At 38.3% G+C, this 21,452-nt stretch overlaps 1 protein-coding gene across 1 annotated transcript in view; it reads right to left on the reverse strand.

Annotated features, from left to right (window-relative positions):
- Positions 1-21,452, reverse strand: part of DMD (dystrophin) — a 2,279,750-nt gene that overhangs the window by 770,301 nt on the left and 1,487,997 nt on the right. Inside the window, exon 48 of the mRNA XM_023751347.1 lies at positions 3,320-3,484. Within this exon, the coding sequence (XP_023607115.1) occupies positions 3,320-3,484 (165 nt within the window). The remainder of the gene's footprint in view (positions 1-3,319; positions 3,485-21,452) is intronic.

Here is a 21,452-nt window from a genome sequence, read left to right on the forward strand (position 1 = left end):
GGGCAAAGGGCCTATATAGCACTTTTCAAAAGGGGACTAACAGAATGGCAAGGAACTGGGTCTAAAGTCATAATCATTTGAGAGATGAAATCACAATGACAATGAGGTACCATCTGACACCTGTCAGAATGGCTATCATCAACAAATCAACAAACGACAAGTGCTGGCGAGGATGTGGAGAAACCCTCGTGCACTGCTGGTGGGAATGCAGACTGGTGCAGCCACTGCGGAGAGCAGTATGGAGTTTCCTCAAAAATTAAAAATGGGACTCCCATTTGACCCTGTGATCCCACTTCTAGGAATATATCACAAGAAAACAGAAACACCAATCAGAAAGGACATATGCACCCCTATGTTCATAGCAGCAGAATTTACAATAGCTAAGATTTGGAAACAGCCTAAGTGCCCATCAGCAGATGAGTGGATTAAAAAACAGCACTATACCACCACAATGGAATATTAAGCTGCTATAAAAAAGAAAGAGCTCTTACCATTCACAATAGCATGGATGGACCTGGAGAGCATTATGCTAAGTGAGATAAGCCAGGTGGAGAAAGATAACTATCACATGATCTCACTTATTTGTGGAAAATAATGAACAACATAAACTGATGAACAAAAATAGATCCAGAGACACAGAAGATCATCCAGACTGTCAAACCTCAGAGGGAAGGCAGGGGAGGGTGTGTGGGGGGGGAGGCTTGAGGGGGGTATGAGGTCAACCAAAGGACTTGTATGCATGCATATAGGCATAAACAATGGACACAGACAGTAGGGGGTGAGGGCATGTGCTGGGGATGGGGGTGGGAGCTGCCAGGGAGAGATCAATGGGGGGAAAAGGAGACATATGTAATACTGTAAACAAAAAAGATTTTAAATTAAAAAAAGAATAAACTAATTCCAAAATAATTTAGAATGTGGCTGAGGTCATTGTTTATTGGACCAAGTAACTGTACTTCTATGTTGAGATTATTAAGTAATGAAAAGTCAGTATTAGTAAGACACAGTCACACTGAAGAATGGTTGCTTTTCAAATACCTCTGAGGACACTATGTACTAGATAGGTGGAAAACTAAGAAATCCTAGAACTGATGCCTTCCCTTAATGATGATGTGGTTTTTCTCTCATCCAGTCTTGTTTTTGTGACAACACATGACCCAAATGCCCTGTGACTGGTGCATCAGAAGCCACGTCTTAGTGTTAATACCTCCACTGTGCCATCACTATACAGGCTGTGTTGTTAGCTGTCCTGCATACTTTATTTTTTAAAAATATATTTTTTATTGATTTGAGGGAGGAAGGAAGAGGGAGAGATAGAGAAACATCAATGATAAGAGAGAATCATTGATCGGCTGCCTCCTTCACACCCCACACTGGGAATCGAGCCTGCAGCCCAGGCATATGCCCTGACTAGGAATCAAACCATGACCTTATGGTTCATAGGTTGATGTTCAACCACTGAGCCATGCCGGCTGGGCACTGTATTCTTTCTTAAAGTTAATTTAATGTGTTCTGGGTAAAGCCTATTGTGACTTTCGTTTAATCATCAGATTGAATCCAATACCATCCACTGGTTGAACAGCCTAGGTTTTGCACTGATGAAATGATGTTTACCTGTGACTGACACAGTGCCATCTGCTTTAGCTATCAGAATGTTAGACATAAATATCAAGAAGAGGTGGGGTAAAAGTAGTGGAGTGTACTTAGCAAATATAACTCATCTTAGTTATATCAAAGCTCGCTCTCTTCTTAGCCTCACTCAAGCCCATCTTTCCTAACCTTTTACTTTTCTAGATGATCCTTACACTTCTTTTTATCCTTGCATTATTTCCTAGAAAAATAGCAACTACATGGAGACAAAAATGTTAGATCATTATAATCTTACAAAGTAAATACATGGAAGAATTTTGGTCAATAAATTAAAAGAAAAATTTACTTAAAGATGCTACTTAGCATATTTAGTCTGAAATTACCCATTACATTAATTAATAGGTTGAGCTTTCATTTGGATTGGTTTATTTGATTGCCTACTTAATGTTGTTGGCCCACAGGAGATGTAAAATGGGGCATCATGTTGGGACAAGTTCTTAGAATACCCTCCTGGAAAGGGAGAGAAGATAGAAACAATCAATGTTAACAGGGACACTAAAAGAGGAGGTGATGGTATCTAATTGGCATGTTTGTATGAACCATAGGCTTACTTGCATCATCTCATTACCAGGGTTGACTCATTAAGCATCTTTATTCATTGATTCAAAAATACTAACAATCACCCACCATATGCTGAGCCCTGAGGCTATTCAGAAATAAGGTGGATACAAAAGATAAGAAGATGCCCTCTGCATTCAAAGAGCAGTGTGATGAGATAGTCAGGTCTGTAAAATTTATGTGCAAATCAACGTACAAAGGCTATTGGAGATAGATACAGAGGTTTATAAGAAATTTGAAAAGGGTTTTTTAGTCTACTTGGGAGTATAGAAGCAAGCTTTGAAGAAGCAATGATACTGAATTCAGTCTTGAAAGATGGAAGAAAATTAATCATCAGAAAAAAGAGAAAGAAGTCATGTAAGAAGAGACAAGATCAAGAACAAAGACATGCCATCAAGCTAAATGCATATAAAGATACAATATAATGTGTTTTGGCTAGACTATAAGGAGAGGTTGTTGGCAGAATAAGAGGAGAGAAAGGTAAACTGGAGTCAGTCTGAGAGGGCTTTATATAAAGTCTACTAAAGAGACTATACTTTATTTTTGTAGGTACCTAATGTCCTAAATGACTTCAGCTATGGATAAAAAGTCTACAAACATACTAAGTGCAATTAAAACAGGTATGGAAAATGGTTGTGCCCTGACCAATATGGCTCAGTTGGTTAAGCATCATCCCATGCACTGAGGGGTCACCAGTTCGATTCCTGGTCAGGGCACATACCCAAGTTGCAGGTTCAATCCCCATTTGTGGTGCGTGTATAGGAAGCAACCAATTGATGTTTCTCTCTCACACTCCCATCTCTCTCTCTCTCTCTCTCTCTCTCTCTCTCTCTCTCTCTCTCTCTCTCTTCTTCCTCTCTCTCTCAAATCAATAAAAACATATTAAAAAAGAAAATAGATTATAGTAGTAAATATGATGAAGGCATTCTAATGATATAAATTTAATGAATATATTATTGCTAGTAAATGCTGTAAACAAACAGAAAATGTGAGTCAAATAATAATAACCAACATTATACCAACAATGATAATGATTATAACAAATGAGAAACTGAGTTCATTGTTATTGCCATTCTTTTGGAAAACAATATTTAAAGCAAAGAGTTCCTACCTTAATATCAAATGGTCCTCTTTGATTTGGTTGATTGAGAATTTCCAACTGATTCCTAATGGGAGACAGCCACAGAAGCAGATGATTTAATTGCTCTTCAAGCTGTCCAAGATCCTTTATGTTAGCCTCAAGTTCTCCTTGTTTTGTAGGTAAGTCTCTAGAAATCTGCAAGGAAACAAAAGAAAAAGATTCTCATGATTTAAATAAAAAAGGAAAATGAAATATTTTCAAAAGTTATTTGTTATAAAATGTTATAGAAATTTACTGTATTTGGTATTATTTTAAGAGCACAATATTGATTACTTACATGTTACATGTTAGGATTTAATTTGTGTAATACAAATCATTGAGTAATAGTCTTTCCAAAAAAGTCTATGCTTGGAAAACAGTACACCTTCTTTAGGAAATTGAAAATACACATCCACACAAACAAAAATCTAACTCCAACCAATAAAATTAAAGGAGCGTATTCTTCACTTAACCACTCACTTATTAAAAATAACGGTGTGTCATGTATTATAAGCCAGACACTCTGCCTTTTCACTTGCATTTTTGTGAGTGATAGTTTATGAGCTCTAGTATAACCAAGTAAAACAGAATCAGAAGATTAGAATAAGAAGTAAAAAAAAAATTATTTGGATTAGAATAGAACCTAAGAAAATGATTATAGGTTATGTTTATCAGGAGCTTATTATGTACCAAGCACCATGCTTGGAGGTTTCACATTAATTGTCTTGTTTAGTCCACCGAACAACCCAATAAATGAATAACACTGGGGTTGAATTTGAAATAATTTGGGAAGCAGTACAATATGCTGTTCAACATCGTGGGGTCTAGAGTTAGGCTACTTAGTTTTAATTATTGGTTCCAGCACTTTCTTGGCACATTAGCCAAGTTCTTTAACTCTAAATGTCTTCTCTATAGAATGAGGATAATATTAGTACCTGTTTCATATGGTCATTGTAAGAATCATAAGTAATCCACATAAACATTTTAGAGCAATGCTCTGGATCCGTGGTCGGCAAACCGTGGCTCGCGAGCCACATGCGGCTCTTTGGCCCCTTGAGTGTGGCTCTTCCACAAAATACCACGTGCGGGTATGCATGTACAGTGCGATTGAAACTTCGTGGCCCATGAGCAGAAGTCGGTATTTGTGGAAGAGACGGTATTTTGTGGAAGAGCCACACTCAAGGGGCCAAAGAGCCGCATGTGGCTCGCGAGCCATGGTTTACCGAGCCACAGTTTGCCGACCACTGCTCTGGATGATAGTGAATGACATGAAAATCATTGAAAGTTAGTGAATATTGCTCAAACTCAAGTGTAAGTAGAGAGCTAGGGTAAGCAAGTGTAAAGCCTTTTTCTTCAGATTATCAAGGGCTAAAACAGGTATACAGAAATAAAGAATGTGAACCTGCAATAGGAACTCTATATTATATCTATATTATATTATTAATTATTAATGATACTATGATTATAATACAAATATTACATTGTAATATGAACACAAATGTTATAATATACATCTAGAATATAATAATATTACAATTATACTATGAGTAGAGAACATCGTAAAAATTAAGATACCTAGGAATAAACTTAACTAAGGAGGTAAAAGACCTATACCTGGAAAACTACAGGAAACTGAAAAAAGAGATAGAGGAAGACATAAACAGATGGGAGAACATACCATGTTCATGGATTGGTAGAATCAACATCATTGAAATGTCCATACTACCCAAAGCAATCTACAGATTCAATGCAATCTCCATTAAAATACCAACGGCATATTTTACAGACCTAGAACAAACTCTCCAAAAATTCATATGGAATAAAAAAAGACACAGAATAGCTGCAGCAATCCTGAGAATGAAGAACAAAGTAGGAGAGATCTCAATACCAGATATCAAACTATATTACAAAGCCACTGTTCTCAAAACTGCCTGGTACTGGCACAAGAACAGATATATAGGCCAATGGAATAGAACAGAGAACCCAGAAATTGACCCAAACCACTATGCTCAATTAATATTTGACAAAGGAGGCGAGATCATACAATGGAGTCAAGACAGTCTCTTCAATAAATGGTGTTGGGAAAATTAGACAGATACATACAAAAAAAATGAAACTAACCTACACCATACACAAAAATAAACTCAAAATGGATAAAAAGATTTAAACCTAATATGGGAAACCATAAAAATCTTAGAAGAATCCACAGGAAGCAAAATCTCAGACATATGCCAAAGTAATATCTTCATCGATACAGCTCCTAGGGTAATGGAAACTAAAGAGAAAATAAACAAATGGGACTACATAAAAATAAAAAGATTCTGCACAGCAAAAGAAACCATCAACAAAACAACAAGAAAACCCACTGCATGGGAGAACATATTTGCCATGTTATCACCGGTAATGGTTTAATCTCCAACATTTACAGGGAGGCAACTCATACAACTTAACAAAAGGAAGATAAACTACCCAATAAAAAAATGGGCAATGGATCTAAATAGATACTTTTCAAAAGAAGACATAAGGAAGGCCAAGAGACATATGAAAATATGCGCAAAGTCACTAATCATCCTAGAGATGCAAATCAAAATGACAATGTGGTACCATCTGACACCTGTCAGAATGGCTATCATCAACAAATCAACAAATGACAAGTGCTGGTGAGGATGCAGAGAAAAAGGAACACTCGTGCACTGCTGGTGGGAATGCAGACTGGTGCAGCCACTATGGAAGACAGTATGAAGTTTCCTTAAAAAACTAAAAATGGAACTCCCATTTGACCCAGTGATCTCACTTCTAGGAATATATCCCAAGAAACTAGAAACACCAATCAGAAAGGATATATGCACCCCTATGTTCACAGCAGCACAATTCACCATAGCTAAGATTTGGAAACAGCCTAAGTACCCATCTGCCGATGAGTGAATTAAAAAACTGTGGTACATCTACATTATGGAATACTAGGCTGCTGTAAAAAGGAAGGAACTCCTACCATTTGCAACAGCATGGATGGTCCTGGAGAGCATTATGCTAAGCGAAATAAGCCAGTCAGAGAAAGATAAATATCACATGATCTCACTCATTTGTGGAATATAACGAACAACATAAACTGATGAATAAAAAAAGATCCAGAGAAGCATCAATCAGCTGCTAAAACTTCAGAGGGAAGGTAGGGGAGGGTGGGGGCAAGGGGGAGAGATCAACCAAAGGACTTGTATGCATGCATATAAGCATAACCAATGGACACAGACACCAGGGGGGTGAGGGCATGAGGAGGGGCTGGGGTTGGGGGGACAATTGGAGGGATAAGGACACATATGTAATACCTTAATAATGAAAGAAACAAAATAAATGAAATAAGCACACTGATATACTAGTGTATAATGTAAACAATGTCCAATAATTTGGAATAACTGCTTTAGATACTGTTAAAAGAACTAACTAATGAACATCACATTCTTTAATTGGACTCAGAATTGTGGGATGAAAGGATGATAATGAATAAATAACCAATCAATTAATTTATAGGAGAAATAATTTTATATAAGCTCTTATTATATGTAAACAATATGCATTTTGAAATATATTGTATATTTCAAAACATACAGTCCTTAGGCTCCCACAACAATGTTTCCTTGGAATACTAATTTTAAGATGAATGGGAAATATTGGGCCTGCCTTGTTTGTTGTGTGCAACTGTATCTGGATGGGGGATCTGTGAGTTAGACTATAGACCTTAGCTCCATATGACTAAAATTATATAAATACTAGAGGTCCAGTACACCAAATTGGTGCACAGGTAGGGTCCCTAGGCCTGGTCAGCAATCAGGGCCAATTTGTGGGGTGACTGGAGGGGTGATCAGGGGCCCCCACTGGCACCCGCCTTGGCTGCCCTGGGGCCTGCCAGCTGGGGGCAGCTCCTGCGTTGAGCATCTGCCCCCTGGTGGTCAATGCACATCATAGCAACCAGTCATTCCACAGGTCGTTCTGACATTTGGTTGATTTGCATATTAGCCTTTTATTATATAGGACTAGAGGCCCAATGCACGGATTCGTGTACTGGTGGGGTCCCTTGGCCTGGCCTGCAGGGATTGGGCCGAAACCTTCTCTCTGGCATCCCCCGAGGGGTCCCGGATTGCGAGAGGGCAGTTCTTGGGTGACACTCTCCAAAATTGGGCTCCCTCCTCTCTGGTTCCAGGTGCATCAGCCAAGAATTGCAGCTGCCAAGTCACTGCAGCTCGGCAATTCCTGTGTTGAGTATCTGCCCCCTAGTGGTCAGTGTGCGTCATAGCTACCGGAGCGTCTGCCTCCTGGTGGTCATCACGCATCATAGCTGCCAGTTGTATGTTTGGACAGTCAGGTGGTCACTTAGGCTTTTATATATATCGATGGAAGGGAAATAGAAGCTGTGGCTTTTATAAGGTACCTGCACAAACTTTGGTTTTCATTTCTGGCAGCCTTTTCCTGTGTGGGGTGAGGAGTCAAAAGGACATGTATGGGTAACATGGAGTGTTTGTCCATGAATAATGAATCATGATACTGTATCTGCTTTGTCTGACTTGTATCCTGCTATAAAGCCAAGTAAACATAGTATTAGATAAAGACCTATTTGTATTTCATAAGTTATAACCCATAAGGGCATCTATGGTGCTGAACTATATTTACATATGTATGTGAGTGGGTGAATGTTTGTGTGTGTGTGATAGTTGATATCACAAGTGTAACTCCATGTATATACTATATAATCTAATAATGCCTTTGATTTATCCTTTTCAGCATTTATAAGGAGGTAACTAGTTTCTTTTTATTGGATCATTTCCTACTCAAAAAGCATTTTACAGCTTCAACTTGAAACATCTAAGAGCCTCTAGATCCGCGGTTCTGAACCTGTGGGTCGCGACCCCTTTGGGGGTCGAATGACCCTTTCACAGGGATCGCCTAAGACCATCAGAAAACACATATATAATTACATATTGTTTTTGTGATTAATCACTATGCTTTAATTATGTTCAATTTGTAACAATGAAAATACATCCTGCATATCAGATATTTACATTACATTCATAACAGTAGCAAAATTACAGTTATGCAGTAGCAACGAAAATAATTTTATGGTTGGGGGTCACCACAACATGAGGAACTGTATTAAAGGGTCATGGCATTAGGAAGGTTGAGATTCACTGCTCTAGATTCTGAAACTATCAGAAATAATAGCCATCATATTTTCCTAAAATCTCTAATATAGAGTTATGAACTCATTTATACCTGATCACAAAATACTCTGTGTTTCATTTAGGCTCCATATATAAGCACAGAAATCTGTATAACTTTTTTTTGTTTATTTTGTATTTTTATTGATTTCAGAGAGGAAGGGAGAGGGAGAGGGAGCTAGAAACATCAATGATGAGAGAGAATCATTGATTGGCTGCCTCCTGCACATCCCCTATTGGGGATTGAGCCCAAAACCTGGGCATGTGCCCTTGACAGGAATTAAACTCAGGACCCTTCAGTCCGCAGGCCGATGATCTATCCACTGAGCCAAACCAGCTAGGATGATATCTGTATAACTTTTAACTAAAGTTATTGGTTTCCTTCTCATCACCCAACCCACTCCTTCCTGGTTACAGAAATAGAACAATTTCTGGTAGAAAACAGTGCAATTGGTGAAATTTGGCTAATATTTGGCATAACTGAATGATAGCTTATAATGAGATTGTGGGGCACACTTTTCAGCTTAGTTATGACATCGGCATTAGGAATGTACTCATAGACCTTGTGATTCCCCCCACCATAGCATTTACCTTACACTATTTAATTTATTATTGACGGTTGCCTCCCTCACCGAGCTTTGATTTCTGGGTGAATTAGGTTTCTACATATGATAGATTTTCAATAAATAGCTGTTGAATGAAAGACAAACATTTTCCAAATTGAGAATTAATTTCTTTTTTAAAGGTAAGAAGCAATACATGTCTAGAGTAATCAATAACATAAAAATGTAATTTTACCTTTATGTTAGGAAGCTTTAATTAACAGACAAAAATATTAGTAAATTGGACTATATAACAAGAGAGACTTCTGCATGGCAAAAAAACAAACATAGTCAAAGGACAAATGAAAAATTGCAAAATAAAAATAATATTTGTGACTTACATCTCTAATAAGGGACCAATATTCCTAACACATAAGAGAGCTTCTGCCAACTAACCAGATAAAGGCCAACAATCCAAAAGAAAATTGGACAGAAGTTAAGGAAAATTGATAAAAACAGAACACAAATGGATTTTAAACTCACAAAAATAATGTAAGTCATGGTCATGAGAGGTCTGAAAATTTCATCTAATGCACTGACAGAAATCTAAGCCTGAAAACACTATACTGCCAATGTTGTGGAAAATGCAGACTCATACATGGCCAGCGGGATGTATATATTAGTGTATTCCTTGTGGAAGACAATTTGTCAATATCTATTAAATGCATGTAATCTTTGATCCATAACTTTTACTTCTACCGTGCTTTATCTTTGAAGCACAGAGAACCTCAAACAAGAGGAATCCAAAGAGGACCACACCAAGACACATCATAATTAAAATGCCAAGGCCAAAAGACAAAGAATCTTAAAAGCAGCAAGAAAAAACAAACAAAAAACAGTTACCTACAAGGGAGTACCCATACAACTGTCAGCTGATTTCTCAACAGAAACTATGCAGGCCAGAAGGGAGTGGCAAGAAATATTCAAAGTGATGAATAGCAAGAACCTGCAACCAAGAATACTCTACCCAGGAAAGCTATCATTTAGAATTGAAGTTCAGATAAAGAGCTTCACAGACAAGAAAAAGCTAAAGGAGTTCATCACCACCAAACCAGTATTATATGAAATGCTGAAGGGTATCCTTTAAGAAGAGGAAAAAGAAAAAGGTAAAGATAAAAAAATGATGAACAACAAAGTGACAACAAATACTTATCTATCCAAAAGTGAATCTAAAAATCGAATGAATAAAAAAATCTGATGAACAGAATAAACTAGTGAATGGAATAGAATCAGGGGCATGAAATGGAACAGACTGATGATTCTCAGCGGGAAGGGGGTGTGGGGGGTGCGGGAAGAGATTAGACAAAGATCTTATATGCATGTGTACAGTACCTGCGGACACAGACAATAGGGTGGCAAGGGCCTGGGGTGGGGTGAGAATCGGGTGGTGGGGAGCTATGGGGGGAAAAAGAGGGACATCTGTAATAATCTCAACAATAAAGATTTTTAAAAAATAAAAATATTTTTATTGAGTTTTAGGGAGAGAGAGAAAGGGAGAGGGAGAGAGAGAAACATCAATTGGTTGCTGCCTGCGGGCCCCCTAACCAGAGATGGAGCCCACAACCTGGGCATGTGCCATGACCCAGAATTGAACCAGTAACCCTTCAGTGCATGATATGATGCCCAACCAACTGAACCACACCAGCCAGGGCTCTAGGAATTTATCTTGTAGATATATTTCTGAAACCAAAATCATTGTTTGGTGAGGGTAGGACAGATGGTGGATGGGGTGGGAGACATTTCACTATATTTAAAAAAAAAACATAAATGGATTTCCTCTGCAGTTACATAGGTTAATTTGGAAAAGAAAATTGTTAGCTTTTCTTCATACCCCAAAAATAGTGATGAGGAACTATACTTTATGTATTTTAATAACAAATCATTATTAATAGGATATAACTTATCTAAAGCCATCAGTTAACAATCCTATTATTATTATTATTATTACTAGAGGCCCGGTGCACAAAAATTTTTGCACTCGGAGGGGGGTCCCTCAGCCCGGCCTGTGCCCTCCTGCAGTCTGGGACCCCTTGGGGGATGACCACCTGCTGGCTTAGGCCTGCTCCCCAGGGCATTGGGCCTAAGCTGGCAATCAGACATCCCTCTGGCAGCCTGGCAGCCCTCGGGGGATGTCCACTTGCCAGCAGGGAGCAGGCCTAAGCTGCAGTCGGACATCCTTAGCGCTACTGAGGGGGCAGGAGAGGCTCCCACCACCACCACTGTACTGGCAGCCATCAGCCTGGCTTGTGGCTGAGCAGAGCTCCTCCCATGTGAGAGCACCCTGACCACCAGAGGGCAGCTCCTGCATTGAGCATCTGCCCCCTGGTGGTCAGTATATGTCATAGTGACCAGTCATTCCCAGTCTTTCTGCTGTTAGGGTCAGTTTGCATATTACCCTTTTACTATATAGGATAGAGGCCTGGTGCACAGGTGGGGGCCGGCTGGTTTGCCCTGAAGGGTGTCCCGGATCAGGGTGGGGGTCTCTCTGGGGTGCCTGGCCAGCCTGGGTGAGGGGCTGAGGGCTGTTTGCAGCTGGTCACACCCCCTTCAGGGTGGGGGTCCTCACTGAGGTGCCTGGCCAGTCTGGGTGCGGGGCTGAGGGCTGTTTTCAGGCTGGTGGGTGACTGAAGCTCCCAGCCTCTCCTTTTTTTCTTTTTCTTTTTATTCTGGGATTTATTTACCTTCTATAGCTGTCATTGGAGCTGAGAACTGGCTCCAGCTCTGAGGCCCCGGCTGGCTGAAAGCAGGTATCTGGGGTTTGTTTAGCTCCTATAATTGAAACATTGTTGCTTTTGGAGTTGTTGCTTCCGGAGCTCAGAGCGGGGCCGTGGCAGGCAGGGAACCTTGGCTTCCTCCATCAGTGGAGCAAGCAAGCCTCCTGTTCGCTTCAGCTGCGTGGCTGCCGGCCACCATCTTGGTTGGCAGTTAATTTGCATATCACCCTGATTAGCCAATGGGAAGCGTAGTGGAGGTACGGTTAATTACCCTATTTGTCTATTATTAGATAGGATTATTTTAAGTATATCATTATTGATTTCAGAGAGGAAGGGAGAGAGAGAGAGAGAAACATCAATGATGGAGAGAATCATTAATCAGCTGCCTCCTGCAAGCCCACTGGGGATCGAGCCTGCAACCCGGGCATGTGCCCTGACCAGAAATCGCAACACGACCTCCTGGTTCATAAGTCGACACTCAACCACTGAGCCACGCTGATGGACAAAAATCCTATGATTATTTTCTTAGGATAATATCACTTAATTAATGGTAAGGTGGAATTTGAGATCATCTAACATGACTTTTGTGGTCCCCCACCCTATTCAAAACAGTATTCAGGAATTGATTTATTCTCCTATATACTTCATGGAAAAAAATAGCAGATGTGAACAGTTTATGATTTAGACTAAGAGTAAGATTTATGACAGTTTCTAAATGTTTTAAAACAATTTACTATTATATTTACTACTTCATATTCTTATCAAAATACTAATGTAAATCACTTAACTAGTAAAATGTATTATTTCTTTCCAATAATCTTTTTAAGTATTATAAAATCATGCTCTTCATAAAACATATCCCCTGTGGTGAAAGAAAACAATTAAAAACATTCAGTTCCCTTATGTGTTAATTTAGTATCTAACTGAGTCTTGACCTAATTTCACACAAGATTAGTTTCTATTCCTTTCAATTTCTGAATTTTAATTTCCAAATGTGTAGAAATTTTATCATTAGGATAAGCAGAGCTGTTTGTCTTAGAAATAAACAGATATTAAATATTGACTTCTTATTTTACACCAAAGATATTCTAGAGAAATTACAGTAATAAGTGCAAAATATTAATAATAACATCCCTGGCCTGACCATTGATGTTTCTATCTCTCTCTCCCTCTCTTTTCCTCTCTGAAATCAATAAAAATATATTTAATAATAATAATAATAACAGCCCTGCCTGGATAGTTCAGTTTGTTGGAGCATCATTCCATACACCAAAAGTATGTAAGTTTGATTGCCAGTCAGGGCACATACCTAGATTGTGGGTTTGATCCCCGTTCTCTCTCTCTCTCTCTCTCTCTCTCTCTCTCTCTCTCTCCTTTGCTCTCTCTCTAAAAATCAATAAAAACATATCCTTTGGAGAGGATTAAAAATCATTAATAACAGAACTAGAATAAAATACTGGCATGGGGAAGCCCTTTAGAAGTAGAAAGAAATGTAAATAAACTGTTAAATATAATGTTTGTGTTATTCTTTTAGAAATTAAGTCCAAGTAGCAGAATTAAAAGCAAATGACAACTGGAAATATCTACAGCACCTATCAAAGGGTAACATTGTTACACGTCAAAAGAACATTCAATAAATGAAGAGAGATGGAGGATCTATGGGAAAACTGGATAAAGAATGTAAACAGGAATTTGACACAAAATGCAAACAACCAATAAACAAGAGAAAAGTCCAATCACTAAGTAATCAACAAAATGCAAATTTAAACAGCAATGATATGTCATCATTTGCCTATTATATTTTCTTTTCTAAAAGGTATTTGTCAAAGTTCTGAAAAATAAGCAGTCTTATGATGGTTGTTGGAATATAAGTTATTATATTTGTAGGAAGTAATTTGATAATTCAAAACAAAAAGCAAGACTTCTATCTGAAAAACTAGAAACATTACTGAGAGATTAAGGGACAACTAAACAAATATAGGAATACTAGAGGCCCAGTGCACGAATTCATGCATGGGTGGGGTCCCTCAGCCTGGCTGGCGATCGGGGTTGGCCAGCTGGGTAGGGACCACTGGAGGGCTCCAGGGCATGTCCAGCCCTCTTTCCCAGTCCCGATATGCCAGACCCCAGAAGCAAGCTAACCTACCGGTTGGAGCATCTGCCCCCTGGTAGTCAATGCACATCATAGTAACTGATCTAGCGGTCCACCAATCCATCGGACACTTAGCATATTACACTTTTATTACATAGGAGGATACCTTGTTCCTCTATTGGAAGAAACCAATTGAAGGAACATATTGGAAGATCCAATATTGCAAAGATATCAGTTCTTTTCAAATAATTTGATAATTCAATGCAATCTCAATCAAAATAGCAACAGTTAGTTTTTAATAAAATTGATATGACAGCTCTAAGATTTATATGGAAATCCAAAGAGCCAAGAATATTCAAGGCAATCTTGAAGAATAACAAGGTTTAAGTGCACAGGGAATATAGTCAGTAATATTGGGATGAGTATAAGTGGGGCCAGCGGGTACTTGAAGCAGTTGGGGGCGGGGCGGGGGACCACACTGTGAAAATACATGGTTTTCTAACCACTTTGCTGTACATCTGTAATTAAAACACAATGACATTGAAGGTAAACTGTAACTGAAAAATAAAATGTATTTGTATACTTAGTATCTTTAGCCTTGGGGAAAAAATAGGATGCTTACAACCAGATATCATCATTTATTATTATTAATTCTGCATGATATTGCTGTGAAAACAAATAGACTATAATATTTACTTAATTTGTGATAATGGTGCCACTTTACTTAAGTGAGGAGTGAATGATTCCAATAAATGGTTACAGATATGCAGAAAAGGACATGTATATCATAACAGCATTATTCATAATAGACACAACCCAAATGGATACCAACAGTAGACTGGGTAAACTGTGGCATATCCACACAATGGAATAGTGTAGAGAATAAATTAACAAGACTATGACTCATGCACTATCATAGAAAAATCTCACAAAAGTAATGTTGAATAGGAGAAAACAAACATAAGGGCATATATTCTATGAATCCACTCATATTAATTTCAATGGCAGATAAAACTAATATAGATGTTAAAGTTCAGAAGAGTGCTTATCTTTGGATAAGGGCAATAGCTTGGAAAGGGTTAATAACTAGGAAGGAGCATGAGAGAGGCTCCTGGGCTAATATTCTAATTATTGATCTGCATATTAGAAGCATGGCTATGCTAACTTGTAAATAATCCATCAACTTCTTATGATTTGTGCACTTCAATATGCATCTCTTATCCTTCAATTTAAAAGATTACATGAAAACATTTTAAAACTTTAAATATATTCATTCCTTTCAACCAAAAAATTTTACATCTATAAATTTTCCTAGGGGAATATTAGAAATATACATAGAGACATATGACAAGAAATCTCAATCAATTCTGTCACTTATACCAGTGAAAAACTGAAACAAAATCCCTCAAGTAGAATAAATTGCATTCATATAATGGAATTCTTGGCATCCATGAACATACCTATCATGAAAAATATTCTATTCGTTGAATAATATTCATGACATATTAATAAGAAAGCACATACCAAACATAAATTGTCTTTGATTTTCTGTGTATATTTTACTATTCAGTATCTACACATAAATATACACATTTAAAAAAATAAATGGAAATACCTGCACCAAATTATTAGCCATGATTTTGGGGGTGGTTACCAATTAATAATTTTTAATTTAAATGTTAATATATTTTGGCCTTTTCCAAAGTTACCACCCAGATTGTGACACCCCTCCCCCACCCATGACCTCACCCCCAGAGTGGCCAGTGGAACCCTGAGGGGTCTGTGAGGTCACCCCATTCCGCTCCACAAAGATTCTCTTGGGCAGCAGCTAATGGCTGTCTCCGTCAGGGGGAAGCTTCAGAGACCCTGTGACTCGGGAGCCGTGGTCAGGAAGAAGCTCCTGAGAGGGACACGGAGCGCTGGGAACCAAGGACACTCCAAGTGCTGACCCCGGGAGGCCAGAACCAGGGGCAGAAGTCTCCTGGGCGTGTGGAGTGTCATTCAGCAGTTCCGGGAGGCCCACTGCCACCAGGCCACCATGGTCCTTGGCTGGGTACTGCTCCTGGTGATGGCTCTGCCCCTGGGCACAAGAGGCACCAAGGACCGCATCTTCTATGATCTGACCGAGTCCTTGACCTGCCCTGCCAACAACAAAGGCTGCATGCTGTCCACTCCCTATGAGCACCCTGAAGAGCCTGTCACCTACCAGCTCATCTCCACCTGCCATTATGGTGAGCTGTGTAACAGGGCCCCGACCCCTGCAGACAGCCTGAAGGCTGGGACCACCACAGGCCGGATGCTGCGTGTGCTGCTGCTGCTTCAATGACTGTAGCCAGCTTGAAGGGCAAGGCCTGGGACAGGTCTAAGGACCCCGCAGCTCCTTATGCTGCCTGCCCCCTCCTCTTCCCCCTCCCTTTATCCTCCCCCTTCCCCTTCCCCTTCCCCCCATTCAATGGCCAGAGGCCCTAGACAAAAAATAAAATAATAATGAAAAAGCTGTACAGTAGTTTTTCATGGGAATGATAATGTAACAGATTTTAGAAATAAGTAATAGTTCTTGGGTTTTTATAGCTATGAGGAGTGATGAGTTGAGGCGACTACCCAGATAATCTAGGACCAGAGGCCAGATTTCTTTAAACTGTGAAAGGTGATTGCTTAAAAAAATAAACATAGTTTCACACTTATACCAGAAATTCTACCTCCAATAATTTGTTAATGCAATAATGATGTGTACAAATATTAAACTACAAGAATGTTTGTTACAGACTCATTTATAAAAGCAAAACATGCTAACCAAAATGGTATGGATTAGCAATTATGGAACATTCATTCAATGAAATACACTGTGGCTATTTAAAAGGTGATCTAGATGTATATTTAGCAATAGGAAAAAATGTATAATTTACCAAAAGTTTTAAAGTTGCAACTTTTGAGTTATGGGCCATCTTTTTCTTAGTTGTGCTTTTAATTTTTCTGCAATGAATATTTACTACTTATAATATGAAAATGGCATGTATACTCCTTCTCTGGAAACAGAATATTTGTGTAGTACTTATAATATGCCAAGTATTATTCTAAGTGTTTTTTAATATATGAACATTTAATAACAACCCTATTATGTAGGTATCATTATTGCCCCCATATTACATATGAAAAGCTGACTCAGAGAGGCTAAGTGACTTGCCCAAATTCACACAACCAATCATGGTAACTGAGGTAGAATTTGAACCCAAGATGCCAACCTTAGAAGCTCATGCTCTTAACCATTGTACCATTTTGTCTCTCATCACTTTGAGCTGTACCATTTTGAGAAAACATATGAGTACACAAGCAAGTCCACTTTCTTTCACAGCATTTCCCTGAATAAACTCCTTTAGGTACTGATTGGATTTTATTATACTTTCTTCATAATTTTGAATGTATGTGGGATGATAAAGTCCTATTGTCATTGCAACTACTAAATTCAACTTCCCAAATGATCACTTGTTTTATTTTCTTGCTTAAATCATATGACTGATTCCCAATTGTTTCCAAATTCTTTAGCCTGCCTTTAAAAAACAAGCTCTCAATAATCTGACTTTATCTATTATTCTCCACATCTTTTTGATAACAAACTTGCATTTTATTCAAAACAGTGACCTCATTGTTCCTGGTATGACCCTCGACTTTTCTTCCTTCTGTTCCCCTGTCATTGTCTACTTTGCCATTGAAAGGTCTTCATTTCCTTGAATAAAAGACTTCCTTTCTTAATTAACACATAAAAAAACCTTCCCTATCCTTCATGTTTTGGGTAATGATAGTGCCACATCCTGAAAGAAAATTGCCTGATCCCTCGGATGGAAATAATTATTCTTTCTAATAAACTCTGTAGCATTTATTATCTGTGCTACTCCAACAGACCTTGTCAAGTGTTGTTTTTTTTCTTCATTTTAACTATTTTCATTCAACTTGTATCTTCTTCCTGTGCCTCTCTCCAAAAGCTTGAAAGTGCATGTACACGTGTGCACGTACACACACACACACACACACATACACACACACACACACACCGCGCGCGCGCCACGCCATATACATTCAGCCACAATTGAATTTTACAGCTTTGTATACCCTTACCACTTTTTCTTATGAACAGTCACACAAAGTAACCTATCATTTACTAATAGAACAGAGAAGAGAGAAAATAAAGTTGAGGATTAAAAGCAGAACTCTCTTCAGAGTACTTAAGTTCTCACATATGTTGCATTTTTAGCTCTGGTTCTTGTTTTAGCCTATTTGTGAATGCCCAAGCTCAATAGAACAGTAAGAACAGTTCTTGTCTGACAGCTGGACTGGTGAAATGTGATTAGAGGAACATAGTAGGATCTGGTCAGTCAAGAAAACTAACAAGTCCAGCTGGTGTGGTTCAGTGGTAGAGAGTAGACCTATGAGCCAAGAGGTCACCGTTTGATTCTGGTCAGAGCACATACCCAGGTTGTGGACTTGATCCCCAGTGGGGGCATGCAGGAGGCATCCAATTGATGATTCTCATCATTGATGTTTCTATCTCTCTCCCTCTCTTTCCTCTCTGAAATCAATAAAAATATATTTTAAAAAAAGAAAACAACACAGGTAGAAGACTCAATTCTTGACATTTTTTGTTGTTGTTGTTATGTTGATGTCATGGATTCTGGAGCTAGAGGCAATTCTGGTTACGCCTTAATTAAAGCATTGGCAGGAATACTGCCCATGCAATTAATTCAGTTAATAATTACCCAGTAAGTATTTTTCTTCTGGCCACTGTCCTGTATAGTATCTATAAATCTATTGCCTTTTTAGTTGATTCAGGTTGCCTGTTGTGTGGCTAAGTATAACCTTCAATGCCAACATCCTTCCACCTTGAAAAATGATAAATAATAACTCTGAATGCATTTTAAACAAATACTTTCTTGCCATCAACCAAAGATTTTTTTAAAAAACCTCCCCAAATTTAGCAATGCTGATTAAATTATTTAAGTAGACCATTATCTTCCTTTGGATAAAATATGTGTGGTATGAAATATTTGGAGACCTCATTTCACCTTGCATATTTTTCAGTCTCAGTAAATTAAAACTACTAGAGAACCAGAACTTCAGAAAGATATATTCTTAGGCACAATACTCTTTTTTTAAATAACTGGTCTCATGGTAAAATATCCCTCAGTAGGAGGTCATTTATTTTCTTTTCCTCTGGTAATTTAATAAAAGAATAATGACCATAAAACTGAAAAAAAACACATTATGATTACATGCCACCAGCCATTTAAAAATTATAAATCCATAACAATTTTCAAATGACCAATTACAATTCAGTTTTAGTACAGTCACCCTCCAATGGCATAACTAATTAGGATTATACTTGAAAAGTAAGTGGATTTTCTCTTTACAGCATGTGGTCATTACTTACAATGTTTAAAGATTTATATTTCCTACATTGCTTCCAGTTTTAAGTGAATACACTAGTGAAGTCTAAGTCTCCTGTATGAAATCACAGTGTATATTAGTTTCATTGCATAATCACTTCATTACCACATCTGAATTTTGTTATTGTTGCTAAAGATCTGAAATGCATAATACATGGTGAGATAAATGAATATTTCTAGGGAGATTTCAAGGTCAGTAAAATTTGATGTACAATAAGCAGGTTTGCAGTCCTTGGAGAACTCAGCCCTTATTACCACACTAAACCCATATTGGCTTTTAAATAAACCTTGGTGTTCAAGATTAGTATTCTTGTTCATTAATTCATTAGTTTGCAGTATAAGCAACTAACTCCATGGTAAAAATAATCATTACTATTACACATAGTTAACTGAAAATGTTTTTGACTATTTACCTTGATTCAAACCTATCCTGAAGATAGGTAACAAGCCCTATAAGGGCTCCTAGAGGGACAAATAAAATGAATTGGGGAAATTGATTTGCCCAAACTTCAATAGCTATCATTTATCTTCTATAATGGATTTTATTGGGATTTACACCCACCTAACTATCCACCTACCCACACACTCTTTACTACATGATGTGATTTTGATCACATACTGTTTAAACCCTGAGGACAATAAAACTCACAAAGACGTTAAAATGTAATTTTATATGATACATACACACTCCACAGACTGTGTTGTTACAAATTAACCCCATGCTTTCCTCTTTTGCTCTCTTACAGCCCATAGTCATTCTAAAACAAGGAAAAAGCTATTTTATTCTCACACTCTCCCATCAGCAGTCTTTGTTCCTATTTGCTTAAAGGATCTTAGCAGCAGACTGACCAATACAGAGAAAGGTCCTTTGGATTCTTAGGAAACACTGTTTTTTTTGGGGGTCATGTATGTTTGTTTTGTTCATTTGTTTTTTTTTCAAAATTCAAGAAAACTAAGCCAGGATCTGTTTACCTAAGTTTACCTAAGCAACAGGAATCATAATAAATTATAACAGCTTAATATTTTTGAAAGTAGTTCTTGAGATGTCAGTTGAAATGATCTGTTTTAAATGTTTCTCAATTGATTTTTTTAGAGAGAGAGGAAGGGAGTATGATAAAGAACGAGAAACATTGAGGAGAGAGAAATATCACCAATTGACTGCTTCCTGCAGGCCTCCTACAGGGGATTGAACCCAAAACCCGAGCATGGGTCCTGGCTGGGTATCAAACCATGACCTCTTGGTTCCTGGGTTAGCACGCAACCACTGAGCAACACGGGCCAGGTGAGATTAGCTGTTGTAGTAGCAATTAAAATATTTTAATCGATTTCAGAGAGGAAGGGAGAAGGAGAAAGAGATAGAAGCATGAATGATGAGAGAGAACTGTTGATGGGCTGCCTCTTGCACCCCCACCCCATTGGGGATGGAGCCTGCAACCTGGGCATGTGCCCTGACTGGGAATCGAACTCAACCACTGAACCACACCATCCCTGCCACAATTTTTGAAAACCAGACTTGTCTCCTTTGTTCATTTATATAAATCACTATTTTCCAGACTATGAACTTCAGAGAATAAAAGGTAAAATTACATGATCACATAGCCTCAATTTTTGAAGTTCAGTTAAAAATAATTTGACTATTTAAGTTATAAAAGTATTTAAATATGACTTTAACATTACTTACCATTAAGTACAATTTAAAAATAAGTGCCTCAGTTGCACTTGCCATTTCGAATGCTCAAAAGGCACAGTGTTTTAGACAACACAGACAGAGAACATATCCATCGCTACAAAAGATTACCTTGGACAGCGCTGCAAGTCATACTACAGTATTTGTTTCAGAATTGATTTATCTAAAAGACTTATTGCCTGGCTGGTGTGGCCCAGTGGTTGAGCACTGAATTATGAATCAGGAGGTCATATTTCAGTTCCTGGTCAGGGTACATGCCCTGGTTTCCAGCTTGATCCCCAGTGGGGAGCATGCAGAAGGCAGGTGATAAATGATTACCTCTCACCTCTCATCATTGATGTTTCTGTCTCTCTCCCTCCCACTCTCTTCCTCTCTGAAATA

This window comes from Myotis lucifugus, unplaced genomic scaffold (assembly GCF_000147115.1).
Source record: "Myotis lucifugus unplaced genomic scaffold, Myoluc2.0 scaffold_20, whole genome shotgun sequence".
In the NCBI taxonomy this organism is placed as follows: Eukaryota; Metazoa; Chordata; class Mammalia; order Chiroptera; family Vespertilionidae; genus Myotis; species Myotis lucifugus.